This window comes from Loxodonta africana, chromosome 9 (assembly GCF_030014295.1).
Source record: "Loxodonta africana isolate mLoxAfr1 chromosome 9, mLoxAfr1.hap2, whole genome shotgun sequence".
In the NCBI taxonomy this organism is placed as follows: domain Eukaryota; kingdom Metazoa; phylum Chordata; class Mammalia; order Proboscidea; family Elephantidae; genus Loxodonta; species Loxodonta africana.
Genome location: NC_087350.1, coordinates 68,207,141 through 68,226,456, shown reverse-complemented (window position 1 = coordinate 68,226,456; position 19,316 = coordinate 68,207,141). Strand labels below are relative to the sequence as shown.

Below are 19,316 nucleotides of genomic sequence, written 5' to 3'. Positions count from 1 at the left end.
TTCAGCCCCTTATATTTGCCTACTCTACATGGTGATCCCACGGCCCTTAAGCAAATCCTAAACAGAACTCACCAGCAGCCCACTACAAACCAGCACCTTCCCCCACCCTCCCTCTCTGTTACCAGCATCTTTACCCCCATCACCTGAGCCTCTGGTTGGTGTCACACTGAACCCTTCCTCACCTTACATACCCCAAAGCCTGTTTATTTCACTTTCTAAGCTGTTATTTTTCAAACTGACTAGGGCAGGAGACCCACACACATATATTCCAAAAACACTTGGCAGATAATTAAAAAAAAAAAAAAGTATACCCCATTGTCACTGAGAATCAAAATTTTCCTAAATTCATTCCCACTTCCAGCCCCACTCTCACCCTCCTCATCTCCAACCTGGATGCCTTCAGTGACTTCCCACCTGACCACCCTGCTTCAGTCTCTTCCCTCTCCACAAAAAAAATGTGCCATCAGGAGTGATCTTTCTAGTAGAAAAATCTCTTTATATCTCTTATCATCAAAACCTTTAATAGCACATCTAGATCAACTGGCATAAAATATTTCATAAAGAAAATGTTCTATATCCTACTTTGGTGAGTACTGTCTGGGGTCTTAAAAGTGAGAGCGGCTATCTAAGATACATCTATTGGTCCTATCCCATTTGGAGCAAAGGAGAACGAAGAAAACCAGAGACACAAGGAAAATATTAGCCCAAAAGACTAAAGGACCACATAAACCACAGCCTCCACCAGCCTGAAGTCAAAAGAACAAGATGGTGCCTGGCGACCACCACCGAAGGCTCTGATAGGGATCACGAGAGAGAGTCTCAGACGGTGGCAAAAAAATGTACAACAAAATTCTGACAGAAGACTGGTGGAACCTCCAAGACTATGGCCCCTAGACACTCTTGTAACTCAGAACTGAAGCCACTCCGAAAGCCCATTTTTCAGATAAAAATTAGATAGGCCTATAAAACAATAATACATGTGAGCGACGTGCTTCTTAGTTCAATCAAATACACGACACCAAATGGGCAACCAATGCTCAAAAGCAAGACGAGAAGGCAGGAAGGGACACGAATTGGATGAATGGACACAGAGAACCTGGGGTGGAAAGGGAGAGAGTGCTGTCACATTGTGGGGATTGCAATCAATGTCACAAAACAATATGTGTATAAATTTTTGAATGAGAAACTCACTTGAGCTGTAAACTTTCACCTAAAGCACAATTAAAAATTTTAATGGTTGATCATCTATAACTCAAAGCCCAAACGCCTTACCAGAGCACACAAGTCTAATCAAAATCAGTCCCCTGTTTATTTCATTCCACTCGCTTCCTGCTGTTCTAGCATCACTGAATTATTCCCAGTACCCTGAATAAGCCATGATGCGTCAAAGGCTTCTAGGAAACATCCCTCCCTTGGAACAGACTCATTCACTTGCTTGGGCTACTCCACCACCCTCAACTCTCATCTACCCAACACCACTTCAGCCCAGACTCAGCTCCAGGGCTGCCTCCTCTGGGAAGTCTTCCCTCTCCAGTTACTCCTTTCTTCCTCTTGTGTTACCCTAATACCTGGCACATCATTTCAATATTGTATGTGTGGGTCTCCATAAGGGAAGAGTTGACTACTTAACCATCTTTTTAATTATCTACAGCATCAAACACATAGTTGGCTTCACGGTACCATCTCAATGAAGTTTCTGAAACAATAAATTATTTTTGAATAATAGCAGTTTTCTAAATGATTTCTCAGAGTTGGTGGAGCAAGAAGGCATGAAGCTGGGCCTTAGCAGAAGTTTAAATACCTTCTCTCCCTACCAATTTACTCAATCAGGCCAGCTGCCTGGTGCTTTCAATTTGGCCAGAGCTTCTTACATTCAGTAAGCATCTCCTCTCTCCACCCACTTCAGTATTTCCACAGCCTCAATACCTAAATGACCTCTGCTAGATCTCAGGAAGAAAGCAATCTGATTGTTCCTGTGAAAGGGCCTTTTATCCTACCTCTCTTGTTTTCCCGTCTCCCAGAAACGCCTGCCTTATTCTAGCTTGCGCAAGCCCTTTCATGGAAGCCTCAGCCTATGCCTTTCCTGGGGTTGGGCAGCAATGATCTGGGTGACCTTAACAACAGCTATCTATTCCCCAGGTTATTAACCAAGAAAGCCACCCGTGAGACCTGGAGAGGCAGCAGAGGTATGTCTTTCAAGATCTGGAATGGGCCAAGGAAACGAATAGACATTTAATAAATGTGGGTTTAAGCTTCACAGTTCTTTGGGCCAATGGTGTAGCTGTCAATGTGCAAGAAAATGATCAAAACTGAGGAGGAACTTCAGGCCACAAAATGTTTCAAACAAGCTATATACACTCACTTTCACCAAAGTCATCCTGGTGGATTTGCTGCTCCAGGATTGGTTCAAAGTCTTTTGTCATTAAAATCAGAGTCTGTTGACCTTGGAGGTGCACAAAAAAGAATGATATCATTTTCATGTAACAAATTTTCCATTTCGTAAGTATCCACAACACCATAAGCTACAGAGCTGGGGGAGAGGAGCTTATAGTCAGAAAAGGAGAAAGCTCATTCACAATGCTTTAAAAAAAAAAAAAAAGTTTTGACTAGATAAGTCATTTACTGCTTATACTTAGCTCTTTACGTATGTAAAGTTGAAAAGTCCACATTAACGCCAAAACTCCTAGTTACCAAAATGCCTCTTCAAATACATACCCCATCAGTAGTGCTAGTTTACTGAAACTCATCCGGACTTAGAGGAAAAAAGGAGGACAGCAAGAGGGGTTGCTAGAACCTGTTCATGTAGCAATTGTTCTTCTTAGAGTAGGTTAAAAATAAATATTGCTGAGATTTTTAACTGCAACTGTGCATTTGGCAGCCTCTAGATTTTATGACTTTGTTTCCCATTTCCAAAGACTAAAAAACTTACGTGAGACAACTTTTTATAACCATATACTAACAGGCAAAACTTAAGTCAAAAAGAACACACTCCCCTCAGATTATAATGTTGGTGTCACTGTTCAAACCCAAGCACCCCAAAAAGTAAGCCTGTACATGTGGGTACGGGAACAATGTTGTATGCAAGTCAGAGTCAGGCACTAGTGGCAAGCTTACCTGTGGCGAGAAGCACCAGCTCTTGGTCAGGACTCCAACTCATGACCAAGATACCACTGGCTACACTCCCAACACATTCCAGCTGGACAGACAGAGAAAAACGAAAAGGGAGATTTCAGTGCTAGCACCTCAGTAAATATTTACTATGACCTCAACTAAAACAATTAAAAACAAAACACACAAACGTCAATTTACTCACCACATTTATTCGGAACAGGTATTAAGAGACTAGGTATGATGCTGGCACAGAGATGGGAAATGACACAGCCACCCCATTCCTCCCAGAGCTGTCTCACGAGGGAGATAAAAAGAGACTCTGCAGCGGGATTAGGACTATAATGGGTTCTCTGGGAAACAAAGTGGAAGCTCAGAGCAGGGAATGACAAATGGCCAGGGAATCCAGGACAGGTTTTCTGAGGAGGTGCCTCAAAGGGTAATAACGGGACGGCGAAAGAGAGATTAGGAGGAAAGACAGTGTGGAGGCACAAAAGCATAAAAACAGCTGTTAAAAATTAGATACAACTAGAGCATAAGGTATACATATAAGCAGGAATGACGGGGGGGTAGGATAAAAAGGAATTTGGAGAACAGACAGCGAAAGGTCTTCTAAGACACTATGAGCATGAACATTGTCTTGTGGACATTGAGAAGCCACAAAGAAGCAGAGTCAACACCACTGAATGGGGACAACTGGACTGAGGGAGTTCAGTAATCAGGAAAAAATTCCACGAAATGTTTTGGAAAGTAAAAGCATACCTTTTATAAATACAAAGTGTTCAACTCAGTTCCACATGATGACTTTAATACTTCTGACCATGAGGTTTTTTTTAACTACTGCACTATAACGAAATGGTTAAGAGTGAAGGTGTCAGATTTAGACCACCAGGGCTCAAAGCCTATCTGATAACTGTAACCTTGGCCTAGTTACTTCAGCTCTCTGGGCCTTAATTTCCTCCTCTGAAGAATGAGGAAACAACAATCTACCTCATAAGGTTGTACAGAAAATTAAATAAAATTTTGCAGGAAAAGCCCTTAAAAGAGTCTCTGGCACACTACAAACATTTAATAAACATAAGCTGCTACTATTATGCTGTAGCCCTAGTGCCACAGTGGTTAAGAACTCGGCTGGTAACCAAAAGGTGGGCAGTTTGAATCCACCAGCTGTTGCCTGGAAACCCTATGGGGTAGTCCTATTCTGTCCTATAGGATCACTGTCAGTCAGAATAGACTCGACAGCGATGGGGTTTTTTTGGGTATTATTATGCTGCTATAAATAATGCTATAACTACTATAACACAATTGATGTTGAAGAGGTTACAAATAATGAGTAATCAAAGAAGATTAAAATGAATCAAGCAATTGTAATTTGAAGCCCTTGCTGTTAAGAAGTTGAAGGTGGAAATCCAGGAACTCAATCTGAGAACTTATGCCAAAGTTAGAGAAAGAGGCAAATGGCCCAAATCTATCTCCCCTGGTAGTTTTAAAATAGCCATGCGATGATGGTGTATCACTTTAGTATCTGTAGTTCAGGGACTCTAAAGTTAGCCATCCAAGAGAGGCTTAATCAGTATTCATGATGGAAAACACCAGTCATATAAACATTTCAAAGACTTCCTAAATTGTGAAATAAAAGTTACAACTCAAGTTCGGATTCTAATAAGAAGTGATCTACACCACACAAAAAACAGCAAGTTTCTAGTCATTTAAAATAAATAAATAAAGTTCTAATTTGGAATGTCCTGATTAATAGATGTAGGAGATAAAAACTGAGTTCTAGAAGAATTCTAAAATATAGCTAATGCCATGCCAACAACTTTTTATGAAGAAACGTAACAAAATGCAAAGGCTAATTTGCTAAATGCTTAAATATGACTACTGATTGGAAAACACCACCACCAAACAAGTGACTTGCTTCAGGACACTGGTGCTTCCTTCTCAGTGAACTCCCAGCTTACCTGGTGTGTACTGAGACTGCAGAGCACAACGTCCCCAGAGGCTGTAGCCACACACACAGACTCCTGACCCAGCAAGTCCTGAATACCAACAATGCAGCCACTTCCGTCCTCCGGGAGAAAGCCTTCTGCCACCAAAGGAATTTCATTCTTCACCTTCCATCAAAACACGTAACCAAATTAATCTAGTCTACTTTCCAGAACAATTCATAACATTTCCAAAAATAATTCTGTAATTCTTCTTTTATAATATAAAAGCTTTCAAAAATGTCTTTTTTTCTAAATTAAAATCCAAACTTTCATTTGAGAAATATCACAACCCTGCCATCTTTAACAGTGACCATACCAAGTCCCAGCATTCTCCACCAATAACTTACTTCTCTTGTGACGGGATCTACTTCAACCAGGCCATGTTCTGAGCCAATGAGCACTGTTCCCTCTTCAGCCCGAAGAGAGAAGCACTGGGGTTTCCCTGGAGCTGGAATATCCTTGAACTCCAGGGTCCGAAGTAATTTTAGATTTCGCATGATGAAATAACTCCCAAGAGAAAAGTACAACTCTTGATGAACACTATTTCCTAAGAGAGAAAGGAGGGGCTTAATAATGATAAATGAATGCACTCATAAATGAAATGATTCAGGGGAGGTAAGGACGGGGTAGAGAAGTGGAACTTAGGATAACTAAGGGGGAAAAAAGCTACTTATCTGAACACATACCTACACACAGCCATGCAGGGATCTGAGGTGGCAACCTGACCCATTATTTACAGCTACATTCTACAAATTGAGGGATCATGCATCTATTTTACATTCTCATTCTTGAAGAGAGGCAAGATTCTGAATTTCAGTGTCTTCAAAAAAGATTTAGCAATCAGTTATTCCTCAGGAAAGTTAGAAAGAACAAAATTAATGGGAAAACATTCTATTTTTGCATATTAGCATACCTTTATAACCTGACAGATTTATAAAATGACCACACAAAACAACAAAAAGATTACTACACTGATTAGAACGGTATAAAAATCCACGTGTTTATACACTGGCAGCTGAGTACCTGGAGTAAAATGGCTCTAATATCCACTATTGTTGCTGAGTGCCGTCAAACTGATGTCTGCTCATGGTGACCCCATGTGACATAGTAGAACTCCCCAGAGGGTTTTCTGGGCTGTGATCTTTACAGAAGCAGATTACCAGGTCTTCTTCCTGCAGAGACACTGGGTGGGTTCAAACTGCCAACCTTTCAGTTAGCAGCCAAGCATTTAACCACCGCACCATCAAGGCTACATTTAATATCCATTAGATAAATTTATAGGAGCCCTGGTGGTGCAGTGGTTAAAGCACTCATCTGCTAACTGAAAGGTTAGTGGTTCGAACCCACCAATCATTCCTTGAGGAACGATGTGGCAGACTGCTTCTTTAAAGATTTACAGCCCTGGAAACCCTATGGGGCAGTTGTATTCTGTCCCATGGGGTTGCAATGAATTGGAAGCAACTAGACAGCAATGAGTTTTAGGTAAACTTATTTATAAGTTCGTTTAATTTTAAGTTCATTTAAAAATTAAAATTAAAGATACAAATATAAAACGTATTTATTGTTTCTGGTGGTGGGAAAGACATAGTAAAATTATAACAGCTTACTTCAAAATGATGGCCAACATTTGAAAAGCTCAGAGCCCTGATATAACTACTTCAAATAACTTTACCTCCCTAGCCCAGCTTTTATCAGTGTAACAGAAAAAGGCAAGAAAAGAATGTTAAATAGGAAATCTCCTTTGGTCTGGGAAAATCAAAGACTTGCTTTTATGCAAAACATTATCTAACTAAAACCATTTGTTAAATGTGCTGGATTTCTACATTCAGATCTCTGTAAGGTTTATGACTACAAGTCCCTACTTGTATTAGGGGTGGTATTTACACACGCTGCATTGCTCTTGTCTCATTCATCTGAGGTGAATTCTCTCACCTTGGCATCTACTTCATATACTTGATACTGAAGGCATAAAGATGAGTTAGCTTCCATACTACACAGGAGATATTGTGAAGTGTAATATGAAAGACATAACATACAATGAGAGTTCAGAGGAAGGCGAAACCCTATATGGTGGGAGTGAGGAAGAGGATCAGGACGGAGGTTTTAGTAAGCTTTGCTGACAACTATGTGCAAGAGCTTCTGCAAATTATCTGAATGTGTATTGCATTATGCAGGTTTTTAATTTAGATCTAATTCTAATACCTTAGTATACAGACAGCTTGGGTTTTTCAAAGCATTATTTCCATCTTTAAACATTATAAAGATTATCACTGAGATAGATCTGAAAGGAAGGGTAGATTCAAAATGGGAGAATGCTTAGCATGTCTAACCAGAGGTGTGGGAGAAGAGAGCATGGCCGAGGGGGGCACTTGCCCCAAGCCTAAGTCCAAGGAGGCTCCGGAGGAGGTGCGGAATGACGTTCCAAGGTGCCACAAATATAAAAGGTGCCTGACTGAGGCAGCCAGACAAGAGAGGGGAAGGCATCTCTACTGGCACATCCCCTTGAAATGGTGGAGTCGGGGGGTGGTGTAAATTAGAGATCGCTCCTGGATGCTCAAATGGGGCGGGAGGAGGTGGGGGCAACTTCTCACTACACCTCTGTGTCTGACTAGAAGGAAGTAAGCAACAGTAGGATGGCAGAAGAGGACATGCAACAGGGCCAAGATGTAGTGTCTCCTGGCCGTCTTTAACGGTGGTTTATTTAAGAATAATCACACTGTTACAGTTATCATGTTCACATCATTATCAGGTCTTCATATCCCCCCGTAAACTTGGATTCTATTCACTAACACCCTGTGGAGCCCTAGGCTAAGAACCTGGGATGGTCAAAGCAGAAGAAGGGGAGAACTTTTTCCTGTAGTCTAGCTGTTCCTGTCAATGTTGCCCCAACAATGGGCCTTCACTCACGCAGGGGCCTATGGCCCCAGTTTCTAGCACTGTGAGGACCAACCTCATCACCCCCACTGCCAGAGGTACCAGCACCAGTGAGGCAGTGCCTTCCTCAGAGGTCTGAAATCCTGCTCTGTGGGCTCTTCTTCTGAATGCCTGAGCTATCAACACCAGAAGTCCTTGTCCCAGGCTCATAGTGCCCCTCCTCTAAGGTCTAGGTCCTGATAACCCCAACTTCTTCCCTTTGTTTTGTTCTCCCAGCCCTAGCTAGGTGTGGTAGTTGCTTCTTTCAGTTACTGTATCTGTTTTACCTCATTGCTCTGTTTTCATTTCTTCATCCTTCCCCAGCAATGTAACCAATCCTTTATATTAAATCCTCTGTTGAAATACTGTGTGATTTCTACTTTTCTGAGTGGACTCTGACAAACTCAGCAAACACCCTGAGCTCTCAAATCACCGAGTGCATAGTGACCACTGTAAGCTCCTTCCTCTTCCTCACCTTGAGCCTCAAAATTGAATTCTTTGAATATTTTCACCCATCATTCTTTTTTAACTTCCTTATCCCTGGTGACACAGTGGTTAAAGCACTTGGCCACTAACTGAAAGGTCAACAGTTTAAACCCATCAGCTGCTTGGAAGGAGAAAGATGTGGCAGTCTGCTTCCATAATGATTCACAGCCTTGAAAACCCTATGGGGCAGTTCTACTCTGTTCTATAGGGTCACTATGAGTCAGAATTGACTTGGTGGCAGTAGGTTTGTTTTTGTTTGTATCTTCTCAGAGGACAAAGTGACCCACTCCTTTTTAAGACTAAGCAAGGAGAATCCTCCAAACTTCCCCAGAACTCTGGACTTAAATTAGTGCCCTTTCTTTTACATCTGCAATCTCCAACCTCCCCCTACCCAAGCATCGTTGATTCAACTTCTCTCGGCTCTCAAATATACATAGTAAAGATCCCCTCACAACTGGGTCAATCTTGGGTCCTCTCCTAACTTTCTGAAACCTCTTCCATTTTCTTTCTTTGCCCATTCATCTATCCACCTCTTAGCTAATCATCATGCCCATGACTACAAGTACTAACGCCCCCTCCCCAACAAAAAGAAAACCAAACTCGTCACTGTTGAGTGGATTCCGACTCAGTGACCCTACAGGACAGTGTAGAACTGCTCCACAGGGTTTCCAAGGAGTGACTGGTGGATTCGAACTGCTGACCTTTTGGTTAGCAGCCAAGCTCTTAACCACTGCGCCACCAGGGCTCTGCAACAAGTACTAAAAGATCACTAATATGCCAATTAGATTTAAGTGCCTAGCTCTGGACCCCCAAACTAAACACTAAATCCACGTTTTCAACCTCCTGATGTTATCACAACGTCTCACAAGCACATCAAATGCAACCTGGAAAGGGAAGAATTTGCTATTCTCCTACCAAATTCTAAAGCCAAACTGGTTGCTGCTGAATCGAATCAATTTGGACTCATAGTGACCCTGCAGGACAGAGCAGAACCCCCTGATAGGGTTTCCAAGGCTGTAGTCTTTACAGAAGCAGACGGCCATAACTTCCTCCCACGGAGCCACTGGTGGTTTTAACCACTGATCATTTGGTTAGATGCCAAGTGCTTAACCACTGTGCCACCAGGGCTCCTTTACCAAATGACAGTTGCCCCTATTCAGGGATATGAAATGGCATGGCATTTCTACCCTCTCTATGCCCCAAGCTGAAAACTGTTTTTGTCATCTTTTTCCTCACCCCTTCATTCTTATCCAACTGGATAAAGTCTGAGTTTCCAAACACACAAGGTCCTTCATGAACTGGCCCTTCAAAAACCAGACGTAACCAGTATGGTTATTGCAAAGGATACTAGGAGGGTAGGTGCCTTCGATTTACCTTCTCCAATTTCCTTTCGCCGTACTTATCCTTTGCACCAGCCTTGACATGGGACCTAATCCTATGACTCGGTGTGTGGGCTCCATTAAACAAGAACTGAGCACTTGATAAGTGCCAGAATCTGAAGATAACAAACGACTCAGAGTTGTCGCCTCCACGGAGATCAGAGCATAATGGGGGAACAAACGGAGCTGCACAGGAGAAACCACTTCTACGAAAAAGTTCCAGACGCGAGAAGGAACCTGTAAACCAGCACCCGAACCTCTATAATCACCACCTTCTACCGTGGAAGAAACCCTGGTGGTGTAGTGGTTAAGAGCGAAGGCTGCTAACTAAAGGTCAGCAGTTCGAATCCACTAGGCGCTCCTTGGAAACCCTATGGGACAGTTCTACTCCGTCCTTCAGGATCACTATGAGTCGGAATCGACTCGACGGCAACAGGTTTGGTTTTCCGGTTTTCTTACTATCGACTAGTTCATTCGCTTTGCTTTCAGCGGTAACGTCCATCCCCTGTAAGGAATCCAGAAGCTAGGTAAGCGCGCAGCTAGAAGAGCGCGCGTCTTCCCCGGCCTAAGCCCCCGGCCGCTGCGGGTGCAGCCCTGGACAAGAACGCAGAAAGACAACCTCAGGCTCAAGGAAGGTGCTCCACGCCGTATCAACGCCGGATTCCATTCCCGGGCCCGCAGCAGGCAGAAGGTGGGCGCTCCGGAGGCACCTTCGTCAGGACACCCCTGGTCGGACAGGGCCCTCGTCCCGTGCCCCCAAACCTGGTTGGGTCGCTCAGACGCTCACCTGCGCGGCGCTCTAGTGACCCAGCCTCCCTGGCCACGCGCAGCCGGCCTCCCGCAGTCTGCCGGGATTGCGCACGCGCCTCGTTCAGTGCGCCGCTCTCGACCTCTCAGGACACACGCCGGGCCTTCAGGCCGCCAGGCCACTGCGCCCCGGAGTTCGACCCCAGGTCCCACGGCTCAAACGGGCCGGGTGGGCTGCCGCTGCGACACTGACGTGCGACCACAGCAGACCGGACGCGCGCCGCTTTCCGCGGGCGCTGACCTCACGAGGCGGGAGGGGCGTGGCCGGGGAGGAGGCGGCCCCATAGGCCGCTCTCAGTGGTCGGTCTCTGTGTAGCCCTGAGAAGGTAGAGGCAGAGGAGCTGCTCTGACCGCTGACCCCGCCCCCTCCATCTCTCGCACCCTGTTGTATTTCATTTTCCCTTTGACTTCTGACTTCAAAGCACGGTGATCACGGCGGTGGGAGGAGCCTGCGGTTACTAGAGCAGCACGCATGCGCGCAACGCAGGCCGCGCGCCGGAAGGCCACGGGTGCGGGGTCTGCAGGGAGGAAGCGCTCGGGTCCCTGAGGGCGGGGGTGGCCACGCTGGAGGTCGCCATGACTACCGAACCCGCGGCCGTCGCGCCATCGGTACCGTCTCTTGTGGATCGTTACTTCACTCGCTGGTACAAGGCGGGTGAGTGAGGCGGCCTTGCTGCCTGATATCGGTTTCGGCTCGGCCACGTTGGCCTGCTACTGTGGGGACTCCTGTGCCATCACGTAACCTACACGCGCTCTCTCCGGCCCTTCCTCCCAGTCAGAAGGAACTGGACCTCTCGGTTCCCTTCTAGGCGGAGAGAATGGCATTTGCAAAAAGAGAAATATTGCAGGGGACATTCTGGGGCTGGCGTTTGCAGTACGAATTCGAGGGTAGGTTGCTTGCGGGAAGATGGGTAGTCCAAGATGATGCCCGCGAGCTAGGCAGGGGCAGAATTGCTGCTGTCCTTGAGTGCCTGGCGGAATTTGGGGTCTTAATTCTATCCTTGTAACCCTGGTGGCGTAGTGGTTATGAGCTCCGCTGCTAACCAAAAGGTCGTCAGTTCAAATCCACCAGTCGCTCTTTGGAAACCCTGTGAGGCAGTTCTCTGTCCTGTAGGGTCGCTGTGAGTCAGAACCGACCGACGGCACTTAACAATAATTCTATCATTGTCCTATTCGTTAATCCTACAGGCAGTGACAATACAGTGAAGGATTTTAATGATCATATCATAGTAACTAAGGTAGGGGCGGTAGGGATGAAAAGAGGCATTTAGAGAGCAGAATCTAATTTTACTTAAGAAGCCCCTGGTGTTACCATTTGCCACTTCTAGGTATCCTGTTGTGCTGTTTTGTGTACCAGTGGCGGTGGCATGTAGAGGGACCGTCCTCTCACCCCTTCTTTCTCTAATTCACAGATAATAGGCGTGCTCATTTAAGTGACAATAAAGCAAGCTGGAGCAAAGATTTAATCACCTTAACTTCGAACAAATGATCAAGTCTGTGCCAAGTCCCTTTAGGTAGTTTATAGGAATCCTTTAGGTGTTATCATTTTTGAGTAATGAGAGAATACCAGTGATCAGTATATGTCCAATCCTCATAATTACTGCTGCTCTATGAACCAAAAAAAAGCCTCATACTGGCCACATGCATCTGCAAAAGGTCTGGAATATTTGCCATTTTAATTGAAAATTATAGTTACTGATCTTGAGTGTGTGTGTATACATATATATATATGACAGCCTCAGAAATGAGAACAGTAAATACTGATTCAGCAACCAACAGACTCATTTATTCTTCTAGATGTCAAAGGAAAACCCTGTGAGGACCACTGTATCCTGCAGCACTCTAACCGGTAAGCAAGTTAGGAATTTAAAATGACCAAAACCTTACCTTTGTTTGCCTGGTATGGTCTTGGATTGGACAAGTGTCCACTTAATGATTATATTCCACTGTGTTGAAATGGTATTATTTATTATAGGAGTTTTTGGCAATAATTAGTTTTTCACTGCCTAGTGACTCTGAACAAATAAACCTGATTACCCAAATGTCCACATGAAGGACCACACCCTCAGTCAGCTACTACTTGCAATAGTCAGCCTGTGCCTAACCACAGAGAGGGCTGGGGTAGTGCGTATGTTGTATCCTGTACATACAGACATGGCCTGAGTTCTCTCTCCTCTATGCCAGTGCCACCTGAAGGCATCTAGTAGCCCATCTGGGGAAGGAAATTCAATCCTGTTCTCTCCTGTTTTGTTAATGCATTCCCCATTCGACGGCTATTCCCCCAGAGTAGCTAAAGGAGAATGAGGGGAAATAATAGTTTGACTAAACAAATACCAGCTCAGATATTCTTGTGCAAGTAGGAATACTGTGTTATAGGAGGAAGAGCCATGCCAAGTAATAACATAGGATCAATTTTTGCTCCTTGTAGAATATGTGTCATCACATTGGCAGGATCTCATCCAGTTCTTCAAAGTGGAAAAACAATTAAAAGCATTTCCTATCAGATCAGTACCAACTGTAGCAGACTTCAGAACAAGGTCTCTGGGAAATTTAAGCGGGTATGTTCCTGTAATTCTGTGATTATCTACTTAAATCCTCTACATCATGGAGACAGTCTTGGAATCTGGTAGTGTATACTCAACATCCTTCCCTGGCTGTTTTGAGGTGCCAATTTTAAGTAGACTTTAACCCTGAAGAAACCCTTAGGCCCAAAAAATGAGGTATAATGTTTGTCCTATTAGGGTCTGTACCACCCTCTCTATTATCCCCATGAGGAGGGAGGGGAACGGTAAGCGTTTGAAAGGACAACTCTAACACCAACATAAGGAGATTATTTTGTCCCTTCTAATTTTTAAGTCTGTTGATTATTAAACCAGTATCTCAAGTAGAATAAAATTTACATGATCAATTTTTCTTTACCCTTTATTTTCACATGTAAATTTAAAAAACACAAATACATATACATATATATTTTGGTATTATGGTAAAAAAGTACTAAAGTAGTAAAAAAATAAAATCAGTCTGAGAAAATATACAGTATCTGCTCCTTGCCATTTTTCCTTTTGTAAGTAATTGCCAGTATAATACATTCTGTGAACACTCCACCTCCTGACGATGCTCAGTGTGCAAAATGTTATCTCTAGGCAAAATGGACACATTTTATTAAAAGAGGGTATTGCATCAAGGAATATTTAGTAACATGCCAAAGAGTCTCCAACCCACTGGTTGGGAAAGTTTCTGTAGATGATTTAGGTCCTTCATTTACTGAGTTCATACTAAGAGTTTCTACTAATTACCCTCACTTAGGTCAGGAATAAATCACTGTTTTTGGAGACCCTCGTTCATACTCCTCTTTGTAGGACTGAAGTCCTCTAATATGTAACTGTCATAATTATTGATTTTCCTCCCTCAGGAAACAAATGGCCTTAGAAAAGCATGTAACTTTCTTGAAACATAAATTCTACAAATCAAAATAAGTAAGTTAGTGTTTGTAAAGTTCCTGTGAGACATCTCAGTCTAAAATAGTAACACTCTTTTACTACTAAAGAAGAGAGAGGAACCTGCATATTGAACCCACTATGAATAAGTTAGTTTTTTTATTGGACCTAAGCACTGCCAATCATTTATTCTCCCAAGGAGGTAATAATGCATCTGCTGCTGTGACACAGACCAGTTGTGCAAGAACCTTCTGAGACAAATCCCCCACCACCTCCCAAAAGAGGGGAGTGGCACTTACACTACTATTTTTAAATGAAGTTGGCGGGGAAGGGAAGCCAGCGTGGTACTGTCTGAACGCTATCTAATATTCTGAGTGGTAAATAAAGAAGCACCCAGGCTCCATGGTTTTAAAGAAGAACATCTTGACTTCAAATGCCTGTGTTCGCTACAGGAAAAATTCCCAGGGAAAAAGAGGGCAACAAACGTGACACCAGCATCAGTTTCTCAGGAGCTTCCTTGTAGATTTTTGTCAGAACTTCCCCAGATACATCCATGTAGTGGAGTACATAAAACAGGAACCACGTCATAACGTTGAAATAGAGATATGTCAAAATGTAGATTTACTTCTGGGTTCTAGGATGATGGGTAAATTATTTTTTATTTTGCTACTTTAAACTTTTTTGTGTTTTCCAAATTTTCCTCAAAGTGCATTTTGTTTTAAATCAGAACAACACTTAAAAACTTAGTGATTAACACTGATAACGTTCCTTTAGCTGTTAAGTTCTGATATGAAAATAAGGCAGCAATCTTAACCTAACTTGGTAGAACATTGCTGTCATGCTTTGTCACACAGAATAATATATTATTGCTTATCAATGAATTTTCCTGGCTTTTGAAATCTTCTACATCTGGCTATATGTAGCTTTTTCATTCACAATTGATAAAATACATTATTAGCCTGTTACTAAACTACCTATTATAACATTGACTCTTACTAGACTATTGCTCTGTGAGGGCAGGAACTATGTGTCCTAAGTCTGCTTTTTTCCCTGGAGCCTACAATGTTGCTGGGCACATAGCAGGTACCTATTATATAAATGTGTGAATAATTGAATGGTTTTTATGTACTTAAATCATTTTTATTTAAAACACCGTTTCCAGGAAAATAACCTATTACAGCTCAGACTACCTCTCAAAGGAAACTAAAAGTGTACTTTAGTTAATTCACCCTTTCCTTTCATGACATAGGGGGCACAGTTTCTAACAGAACTTGCACCTCTGTGTAAGATTTACTGCTCAGATGGAGAAGAATACACTGTATCTAGGTGAGTTACTTTCTAAACACCATTTGAGAGGAGGGCGGTAATTTTCTCAGAAATAACTTTTTTTTTTTTTTTTAAATAGCTGTGTTAGAGGACGGTTAATGGAAGTGAATGAAAACATTCTCCATAAACCATCTATTCTTCAAGAGAAGGTAAGAAAGAGAGGGAAGAAGTATGATCCCATCCATGCCTTTTACGGAATTTTGTATCATATGATGGTGCTGAATATTCTATTTCCTTTCCAGCCATCCACTGAAGGCTACATTGCAGTTGTGTTACCCAAATTTGAAGAAAGTAAAAGCATAACAGAAGGGTTGCTGACACAAGAACAGTATGAAGAAGTCGTGGGGAAACGCATTACTGCCACAACAGCTACAACGTGAGGACTGAATTGGAGTATAAAGCATTAGAGTCTTATCCTTCCTTATGTGGCCTAAACAATCAGAACCAGTACATGTGAAGCAGGGGCAGGATTAACCAGTAAGCCAGGTACATACGGGCTTGCTTGTGTTTACTTCCTGATCTGTAGTGTACAGTTTCACGTGGGTGCACAAAACAGGTGAAATTGTGCACTATAGATTAGTAAGTAAGCACAAGTAAGCCCATGCGTACCTTGCTTATTGGGTAATCATTTGCTGATGTGAAACATACTTCTTCACACCCAGCCATCCACAGGGGAGGCCTGAGCCTTCACTTACCCTCGTTTTCCCTCTCTGCTGTTTGTAACAAGCCTTGGTTCCCCTTTTATTTTCTACCTCCCAGATCTGCCCATGTACTCTGTTCCTCTCTTGCTTCTTTTCCAACAGCTGGCCGGCAAGGGTTTTTCTGATTTTTTTTTTTTTTTAATGCACTTTGAGGAAAATTTGGGAAACACAAAAGTTTTAAGTAGCAAAGTAAAAATAATTTACCCATCATCCTGAAGCCCAGAAGTAAATACTACATTTTGACATCTTTCTTTTGGAATGTTATAGCATGGCTGTTGTTTATGCCTCACTTTCCATCAGTTTGAAGTTTAAAAAAAAAAAAAAAACCTACTGGTCTTTCTTACCCAACTGCTTCAGTATGACACTACCAAAAAGTCTAACCACCCCCCGACCCCCAACCTCCCAAGGGACAGTGCACTTTGCTTCCTCAAATCTCCCTTTAGGCTGTGGAGGAGAGGCAGAGTGTAGAGCGTGCCTTCTCTCCTAATGCTGCTCGGATGGCCTTCCTCTCTGAAGCAGAGTCGCATGGTAGTGCTGTGACTTCTTAAAGAGGGACACGTGAAAAGGCTTTGACAAATACAAAGGGCTTTCCTAACATATGGAAGTGTCATAATGTAATGTTAAGCTGGTTACTGCAATACAAACTCTGCAGTCCTTCAGTCTCACACTCTAGTTATGGGGTAACCAGTAAAGAAGTTAACTGAGAACACGTAATTTAAAGGCACAGGTGCCTTTGAACAGAATAAAGGCTTTCACATCATTTAACCAAAAAAAAAAAAAAATTACACATTTATGATTTGAGGTTGGGTGCTTATACTGAATTTCAAATAAAAGGACTTTTAAAGTTGTTGTTTTTCCTTAAGGGCTGCATCACTTACATATCTTTAAATATATGTTTTTTAATAAAATAATTATCATTTAATACAGAAGAAATCACTTGATGTATCAATTCTTTTTGGTTATCTTATGCTGTTGAAGTCGTAAGTTATGCCTACCCTACAACCATTTGCATTTTACATAAAAGAATGTTTTCAAATATGGAAAAGTATTTTGTAAATAAAACCAAAAATTGCTTTTGAGTCACAGGAAACACTTTTTGTAACTTGAGTGCCACTATCAAAAACCCCAGTGCCGGAGAGTTGGTTTCGACTCCTAGTGACCCTACAGGACAGAGTAGAACTGCCCCATAGAGTTTCCAGGGACCACCTGGTGGATTTGAACTGCCGACCCTTTGGTTAGCAGCCATAGCACTTAACCACTACGCCACCAGGTTTTCCACTATGACTATCCCTAAGTATACCCACGAGACATGACACAGGGAGTAACTGAAAAGCACCTCTACTCAGCTGAAAATGTAAGCCCAAACCAGCACATCCCCACTTCTTGTAGCATGGACAATAATTATTGAAGATTGTTCATAAGACAAAGGCACCAAAGATGCTAAAAGAATTAGATATCTACTTTATTTTACATCGCCTCACATCCCCCCATTTCTATTATAATTTAAAATACCTTTCTTTCAGGGACTAAAAATCATTCTTGATGATTCTACCAGCCTAAAGAAGCATTTTATAAAGGTCATGAACCAAGCTGAGTGCTTGGTGAGTTTGAAATTCCTATCAGTTTCAGAGCTGACACTTGGCAGATGCAGTATCCCTGGGCCCTGGGACTTGAAGCTTAAGAGTACTTCCTACTGTGCCTCTCAGGTGAACTCACTAGCTAAAGCCAGCTGGAGAGACTTCTTCAGAGAGTTCAAATGGAAAAGAAACATAAAAGTTTACCTTTAAAGTTTTCTTCAATAAATATTGGCTAGCAAATTTGTGGTACTGTGATTCTTCAGGATCTTTTGTGAATGTTGACTGTGATGGCTGACCCAGATAGGGGTCATTATCAAACATGCTCACATTACTTAACTACGGCCATTAAGCAACTGACATGTCCCATTAGATTTCAAAATGAACTTCAGAGCATTAGAATATAAACACCATGAAACTGGAGTCCAAAATAAAGTTAACCATACTATATCATAAGGAAAGAATATGTGAACCAGATCCTTCCATCAAAACACCACCCCATAAGAAAAGCTATAAACCCTAAAATTAAAAAGACTAAAGGTACATGTTTATTTTATAATGAACATTCTAAAACAGACACTTGTGTAAAGTGTATGATTATTCAGAATTTATTTTAAACAGCTTCTTAGTTCCACAGCTCTGAATCTTGCATCTTCCACTTCACTCACTACTTAGAGGGAAAGTTCAAAGACTAGTTTTTAAGCCAGTAAAATAGGCTTAGGATTCCAGGTAGTATTCAGGGCAGGCAAGCCAGCTGTGCTAGAACTAGAGCTAAAAGATAGCCATCTTCTAGTGAGTTCCTCCAGGAGTCCATGAAGTGAGTGCCATGACCCTACTTTGGGGATGGAGAGGGACACAAGCAGCACAACAGACAAACCATGATGCGTCAGGCACTTGCTAGGAACACAGTGACTACTACACGGATAATCTGACAGCATCATGGGACCCCTCATCACACTGGGTTGGACAAGGGACTACGGAAAAGTCCACAGGTGTAAGGAAGACCGTGCATTCACCCAGACTATTGCATGTCTGCTGAAAATTAGTGCTCTAGATGATAAACAGAAAGGAAATAGTTAAGGTAAAATATGCCAAAGGTCAGCATATTCAAAAAAGCTTCTTTGGGTTAAACTGTCATTAAGACGGTTGTGATATTTGGTTTGACTTTTAAAAAATGTTATTAGTGGCAATGTCTCATTTTAAAATCACTGCAGTTACAATTCTAGCAACTACCATGGCATGTGTTAGTTGTCAAAAAGCTTCACAATCGGTTTCATGATAAGAAAATAAAGATTTCAATATTGCTTTCTTAATAATGTTGCTGAAATTCTTAAAAATATCATTTCATGAGACTGTTTAAAATATCATTTGCTTTCTAAAAATGTCAGGTTTCCCACGTGTTCCACAGACCTGACCCCAAAAGCTTCTCAAGTTTTACCATCCATGGTGTCTTTGTTCGTAACGGAGACCCATCTGCTTTCCACCTAAAGTTAGAAAGAGTTAAAACACTTAGTTTCTGCTTTACTCTGAAAAAAAAGATTTTGTAAAATTAGCGACCACTATTTTCTTACACATTTTCCTTTAATTTTTTTTTTAA

The 19,316-nt window shown here is 42.2% G+C and overlaps 3 protein-coding genes across 9 annotated transcripts in view; 1 reads left to right on the top strand and 2 right to left on the bottom strand.

Annotated features, from left to right (window-relative positions):
* The window catches only part of ELP1 (elongator acetyltransferase complex subunit 1), a 70,911-nt gene extending 60,029 nt beyond the window's left edge, over positions 1–10,882 (bottom strand). For 2 of the 6 annotated variants that reach the window (XM_023545070.2, XM_064291633.1), the window contains exons 1-5: positions 10,662–10,882; positions 5,444–5,643; positions 5,070–5,222; positions 3,115–3,196; positions 2,363–2,443 (exon numbers count right to left, since the gene is read on the bottom strand). In XM_023545070.2, the coding sequence (XP_023400838.2) occupies positions 2,363–2,443; positions 3,115–3,196; positions 5,070–5,222; positions 5,444–5,593 (466 nt within the window). In that variant the 5' untranslated portion in view covers positions 5,594–5,643; positions 10,662–10,882. Of the gene's footprint in view, positions 1–2,362; positions 2,444–3,114; positions 3,197–5,069; positions 5,223–5,443; positions 5,644–5,782; positions 6,082–6,119; positions 10,641–10,661 lie in introns of those variants that run through there. The other 4 variants (XM_064291629.1, XM_064291630.1, XM_064291632.1 and 1 more) reach the window with 4 other exon arrangements.
* A 275-nt stretch (positions 10,883–11,157) lies between these two features.
* On the top strand, positions 11,158–17,078 carry ABITRAM (actin binding transcription modulator). 2 transcript variants are annotated; one of them, XM_003407813.4, is made up of 6 exons: positions 11,158–11,336; positions 12,479–12,530; positions 13,110–13,239; positions 15,368–15,444; positions 15,524–15,593; positions 15,687–17,078. In XM_003407813.4, the coding sequence occupies exons 1-6, from the start codon at positions 11,258–11,260 to the stop codon at positions 15,822–15,824; spliced, it is 546 nt and encodes a 181-aa protein (XP_003407861.1). In that variant the 5' UTR covers positions 11,158–11,257; the 3' UTR covers positions 15,825–17,078. The 2 variants fall into 2 exon arrangements, with proteins under 2 accessions (XP_003407861.1, XP_010586073.1); XM_010587771.3 differs by having other exon boundaries at positions 11,214–11,569; positions 15,687–16,898.
* CTNNAL1 (catenin alpha like 1) overlaps positions 16,249–19,316 on the bottom strand; it is a 60,513-nt gene continuing 57,445 nt past the window's right edge. The window contains exon 19 of the mRNA XM_010587770.2: positions 16,249–19,203. Within this exon, the coding sequence (XP_010586072.1) occupies positions 19,147–19,203 (57 nt within the window). The 3' untranslated portion in view covers positions 16,249–19,146. The remainder of the gene's footprint in view (positions 19,204–19,316) is intronic.